This window comes from Arachis duranensis, chromosome 9 (genome assembly GCF_000817695.3).
Source record: "Arachis duranensis cultivar V14167 chromosome 9, aradu.V14167.gnm2.J7QH, whole genome shotgun sequence".
NCBI lineage: Eukaryota > Viridiplantae > Streptophyta > Magnoliopsida > Fabales > Fabaceae > Arachis > Arachis duranensis.
In genome coordinates, this window is record NC_029780.3 from 107168813 (window position 1) to 107175019 (window position 6207).

A 6207-nucleotide genomic window follows, 5' to 3' on the forward strand; every position below is an offset into this window, starting at 1 on the left:
CCCCGATCGTCATCTATTTTCTTGCGGGAAACTCTATGGTGAGATAGTAAAATTTGTCAACACATGAGGATCTGACTTGGCACAGCTGTAACAGTGCCACGTGTCCCTCGCAACTACTTCTAGATTCAGATTGTACAAGAGATTCATTCATACACTTTACTACTAAGTTCTAATTGGATTGCATCTTCAACAACTTCAATTCTTAAAACCCTTTCTTGATTGAATGAACCATGCATTACTGGGTTCGAGCCACCTCTTCTGATTTCGCTGGAACTCCTCCCCAACCTCGCAGGTAACAAACACAACACACATCTCTCTCTATTAATTTTTCGATGGATTAGGTTCAAGGAATTTTCTTTTTCTTTTTTCTTTTAGTGGACACTCTGCTGTTAACATCGGCAAATCCAAGGTTGTAGTCTTCGGTGGTCTTGTCGATAAGAAGTTCCTCTCCGACATTGCTGTCTATGACACTGGTTCCCATCCTTTTTCTCTTTGTTTTGATTTTTTTTTTATTTTTAAAAAAAGATGGTATTTTTGTTACTTTCAACAAAATTAAAGCTTGTTTTTGCTTTATTCAGAGGCCAAGCTATGGTTTACGCCAGAGTGCACAGGAAGTGGGTCAGATGATGGGCTTGTGGGTCCAAGCCCGCGGGCTTTCCATGTTGCTGTTGCCATTGATTGTCACATGTTCATCTTTGGTGGCCGTTCTGGTGGTAGAAGGTTTGTGATTTCAATGACACACTCACTTTGTTTAGCTGCTCTAAATGCGTGTGTATAATGTTTCTAATAAGCTCTGAATTCATCAGGTTAGGGGACTTTTGGGTATTGGATACTGGTATGACATCTTGTATAGTCTTTGAGTTGTGTTTCTATTGTGAAAGTTGATGTGTTTTGGGTTAATGCTTTCATTTCATGGCATAATGACACTTGTGGAACAAATGATCTGATCGTTGTTACAGATATATGGCAATGGTCTGAACTAACCAGTTTCGGTGACTTGCCTTCACCACGAGATTTTGCTGCAGCTGCTGCTGTTGGAAACCGGAAAATTGTTATGTAAGGCCTATGGCATTTGATTTTCTCGCATTCTTTTTTCTCCTTAAAAGCCATGTAATTAGATGGATTTAATGTGATGCAGGTTTGGTGGATGGGATGGAAAAAAGTGGTTGTCTGATGTTTATGTCTTGGATACAAGTATATTCCTTTTTCCCAGGCTTTCCAAATATAAATTTTATGCACCAAAAGAAAATGTTGTTATACTGTGGAAGAAAGTGGCAACATAATAACATTCTCTTATTCTCTTTTCCTGTTGTAGTATCGCTTGAGTGGATGGAGCTCTCAGTTTCTGGAACATTGCCACACCCTAGATGTGGCCACAGTGCTACCATGGTTGAAAAAAGGCTGCTTGTTTATGGCGGCAGAGGTTAAGTGGCATAGTTCTCCTCTATTAAATATTGATTTTCTTTGATGTTGAATTTTAAGGAATTTAGCCTTGTTATTCAAATTAAAGAAGAAAATAAATATAGGGGCCTGTGTAAGTGTTTTGTGTATCAAGTTATTAGCTGAAATACGTTCCCAACCCTTACTTTAACAGGAGGAGGTGGACCGATCATGGGTGATTTATGGGCCTTAAAGGGCCTTATTGAAGAAGGTGTGTATTTTCACCATCTTTATCTCGTGTCGTTCTCTGCAAGTCATCATATCTGATTATCTGTTTCTATTCAAATGTATAGTGATTAAATGGTGTTGTAATTTATTTTAATTCTCATCGGTTCTTCCATAGATTGTACTCCCTTTGATTCATAACAACTATTGCTTGACCAAGATACCTTGATTTATGTATGTACCAAATTGGTCGAGCCATAGTTATGAAACAGATGGGGTACTTTGTTTGAACTTTGAAGCAAATCCTATGGTTCCTCAAGTCGCACCTTCCTTCTCTAATCATGATACAGTTTCTCATTCTAAAAGAAATATTTAGTTCTAGGTATCTGCTTATTCAGTTCGGTTATTTACTTATAGTTTGTATATGTTGTGGAGGGAAGAAAATGAAGCTCCTGGGTGGACTCAATTAAAGCTTCCGGGTCAAGCTCCTTCTCCTCGTTGTGGCCATACTGTTGTCTCTGGAGGACACTATGTAATCATATCAGCACAATCCTTCTTGTTCTATTACAGCACAATACTTGTTAACTTCCAATGAAGCTTTTCTGATTAGAAAGAGTTTAAATTCATCGTCTGCAATTACAAAGATTAAATAATGATAGTATTATGTTGCATTGTTGCTATATCATCATATTGTTTCTGATGCGGTTCCAATTCCCCCATTCTCCCATTGGGGACTTAACTCTTTATTTGTTCCATATGAGTGATAGTTTCACCTCATTTATTTATTTATTTTGTTGGAATTATTTTGCAGTTATTGATGTTTGGAGGGCATGGGACTGGTGGATGGTTGAGTCGCTACGACATCTATTATAATGATTGCATTATTTTAGACAGAGGTGAGAAGTTTTCTATCTATATATGTGCCTCTAGTAGTGTGTTCTATACTTCTATTTAGATCCAACTGGTTAATAATCACTGGCATCATCCTTCCTTTTGATGTTAGCTTTCTGAATCTCCATGTTGATCTGTTGCCTGTTGCAGACTTGTATACATTACTACTGATGCTGCATGATTAACATTTATGTTCTGGTTGAAGAAATTTGTTTTCTATTTTTTATTATAGATTGACTTAGTTGTTGGGTTAGGTTAATTTTTTTTTTGCTATGCTGTTGCTTATAGTTTCGGCACAATGGAAGCGGCTACCCATTGGCAACGAACCCCCTCCTGCACGAGCATACCACTCTATGACAGTAATTGGTTCGCGGTATCTTCTAATAGGTGGCTTTGATGGAAAATCAACATACGGTGATCCATGGTGGTTGGTCCCTCAAGGTTTTCAATAGCTAATTTATTATTTGGTTTAATTGTTGATTTCTCATTTTTGAATCCATATATTTTGACTGATAAAGTATGCAAATGAAGTTAACTGATTAACTGTTTTTTATTTGGCACTGATTTCAACTGATGCAAGATTTCATCTCTCTCTCTCTCTCTCTCTCTCTCTCTGAGACAGAAATACTCTAATATTGGATTTTTTTTCTTGTTTGTTTTGTGCTTTAAAACACCCAATTGAAAGTGATCTTTTAGTAAATGCTCTTTTTTGATACGGAATATTTTCTTAGATGCAGAAATATTTCAAGATTATACAAGTTTTAAAAGAACTGAACAGTAAAACAGTCATAGAGGCTCTAAAGTCAAACCATATCCTAATTTCCTTTTGCTTCTATTTCATCTTCTTCAGATGACCCAATTGCGAAGAGATTAACTGCATCTCCACCTAGAAATATTCCTGAAAGTAGGGATGCTGCATCACTGAATGATGATTTTCAAAATCAGTTCAAGGTATTGGCTAAATTTGTTGCGAGTTGTGAAAGCACCCTCCATTTCTCTGTTCTAGATTTTGGAAAAAGTGTTTACACCTTCAATATTTCTTTTTCTATGTAGCCCATGATTATTATGACTTTGATGTTAATCTTTAAAATCTTGAATTTCACCTTTTAGTTCTGTTGTAAATTTTGAACACTTACACTGTATGTTTTTTTCCCGTCATCTTTATGGATTCATCGTTATGTCTATAGATTAATTGACTGCTGATATGCCAGGAAAGCCAGGTGGAAAAATTTCCTTTCGCAGAACTGCAAAGAAGATTGCAAATATCAGTTCCAGTGTCCAATTCTAGGCTTCCAATTGTAAGTGAATTGGAAGATAAAGAGCTTCTTGAAGTAGCATCAAGATTAATTGGAGGAAGAATTTCTACAAGTGACAAGGCAATCGAAGCACTTCGTGAGCACTGGAAGAAGTCTGATCCGAATTTAGTTAAACTCAAGGAGCTTGGACCACTTCTTCGCGACTACCAACGTCTAATTTACCGGCTCTATCTGTAAGAACTATATCTTTCAAAAATTCTTTCTTTTAACTATCTTGCCCTTTACTTTTTACAAGGCTTGTTCTGCCTTTTGAACTTGACTGATGAATATTTGTTTTTGTTGTGTTTGTAACTTCAGAGAAAGAAGTGCATCTGATGCAGAACCGGGAATTGGTGAAAAAGTGATGCATCAATTTTACCATGTCAGAAATGTTTCTCAGGTGAGGTCTGCTTTTTGAGGTTTCATGTTATGTATATCAACTCAAATGTTCTTTTCTTTCTTATTGGATATTATGGCTTCTCATTTTGAACCAACAAGAATTATGCACCTAAGACACTTCATTATATTTTCTTTCTCATTTGTCTAGTGTGCACCGATAATACTAAGTGCAAGTTACCCTTAGTAATATCACAATTTATCTATACCCCTTTTTCCCTCTCATTGATTCCCCCCTTTGATCCTATTGCAGTTGCACATGGATGATGTTCCAAAACTATTGGCAGAGTACAAACTGCTACCTGTGATGAGCATTGACAAATAGATAGTCCCACTCAATTAATGGTATCCCATTATGTATATCAACATATGCTTGATGATTTTGTAACTGTCTCCTTGAAAACAAGGATCAACAGAGCACTGTGATGAATATGTTCTAATTTATAAGAAATGCAGAACTCTTGCAAGATATTCCTGAATTACTATATACTTTTTCATATATTTTGCAAATTTTGGTTATTTAGCATATATTCATAGGCGCCATTTGTGAAATATGATTCTAATAAAAGAATAAACTACCATTTCTACCCACAAAAAATTAATGGCTTGACAAAATTTACCCATATAAAAAAAAAAGAAATTAAAGTTGTAACAAAAAAAGAAGTAAAATTATCCAAACACTACAAAATCACCTCAAATTCTGAATTACCCTCTTCCCAACTCTACTCCCTAAACATGAGCAGTTTAGCACCCCTCCATGTATTCTTTTCATAGATTTCACCACCTCCTTCACCAACATTACCATAACCAAGTTAGCAACATCTTTGCATTCTTCGTCTACAACAGCAACAATTTTCAGCTCCTTGAGAAGAAGACTTTGGTGGAGACATTATTCAGATCTAGTGGCATGACGAACCGCAAGGGGAAGCAGCCGACGATAGGTGACAGTTGTGGTGATGCAGGGAATGGCGCTAATTTCGTCCAGGATGGAGGTCACGAAGCTCTTCCTCGCGGTGGACCTCGAGAGGGTAAAGAGGAGGAGAAGACAAGAAGGTTGGCGGGAGGCACGGAGGTTGGACCTTCGATGTCTCTGAATTGGTGGCCGGCAGTTGGTCCTTCAGAACGAATTCAGTTGCAGGGGAGATCTTCTCTCTAACTCCTTCTCCCACCATGAAGTTTGAGGAAGAGATTAAGAAGATTAATGACATGGTGGTTGATGGTGTATATGATGGAACAGTGGAGGCAAGAAGAATGACGCTTGTGGTTTGCAGTAAGAAATGGTATGTAAGGAAGGAACTATATTGGAAGCAGATGTCGCACTCTAGACATGCGAAGGACATTGATAAGAACACAAGGTACTTCCACAACTTAGCTTCTGCGAGAAGGAGAAACAATAGGATTGATGCACTACTTATTAATGGAAGGTTGATAGGGAATCAAGCTAGAATTAAGATTGTGATTAGGGACTTTTATAAGAACTTGTATCATCAGGAAGAGTCTCCTTTGGTGGGGTTCAGGGATGGTATGGTGGAAATGATTGGTGAAGAGGATGCTTTGGCTTTAGAAGTACAACCGATTCCTGAGGAGGTTAAAGAAGCAGTGTAGGATTGTGAATCATCCAAGACTCCAGGAAGTGATGGGTACAACATGAACTTCATAAAGAGCTGTTGGATGCTAATCTCACTTGGGTGGCGTTAGCCCCTAAGTTTACTGGTGCGAGGGAAATCAAAGACCTGAGGCCGACCAGCATGGTAGGTTGTGTGTATAAAGTCATTTAGAAAATGCTTGTTAGGAGGATGCGAGCAATAATGCCACGGCTAGTAGGTGAGACACAGAGTACTTTTGTCAAGGGGCAAAAGATTCATGACGGAGCTCTTATCGCATACAAAACTATTCAATGGATTAAAATGAGGAAGAAAGAAGCGGTGATAATAAAGTTAGACTTCCATAAAGCATATGATAGAGTCAAGTGGAGCTTTGTAGACCTTGTGTTGCAAAAGATGGGTTTTGGACAAAGATG

General features: G+C 37.7%; 1 protein-coding gene across 2 annotated transcripts; it reads left to right on the plus strand.

Moving 5' to 3' along the window:
* LOC107466783 (protein GLUTELIN PRECURSOR ACCUMULATION 3) lies at window positions 1-4669 on the plus strand. 2 transcript variants are annotated; one of them, XM_016085783.3, is made up of 15 exons: window positions 1-292; window positions 376-473; window positions 579-720; window positions 807-835; window positions 960-1056; window positions 1139-1194; window positions 1316-1423; window positions 1595-1651; window positions 2046-2137; window positions 2417-2501; window positions 2785-2937; window positions 3347-3447; window positions 3708-3985; window positions 4110-4191; window positions 4441-4669. In XM_016085783.3, exons 1-15 carry the CDS (start codon window positions 231-233, stop codon window positions 4510-4512), a joined length of 1512 nt encoding a protein of 503 aa, XP_015941269.1. In that variant the 5' UTR covers window positions 1-230; the 3' UTR covers window positions 4513-4669. The 2 variants fall into 2 exon arrangements, with proteins under 2 accessions (XP_015941269.1, XP_020986751.1); XM_021131092.2 differs by lacking the exon at window positions 807-835 and having other exon boundaries at window positions 242-292.
* The last annotated feature ends 1538 nt before the right edge of the window (window positions 4670-6207 follow it).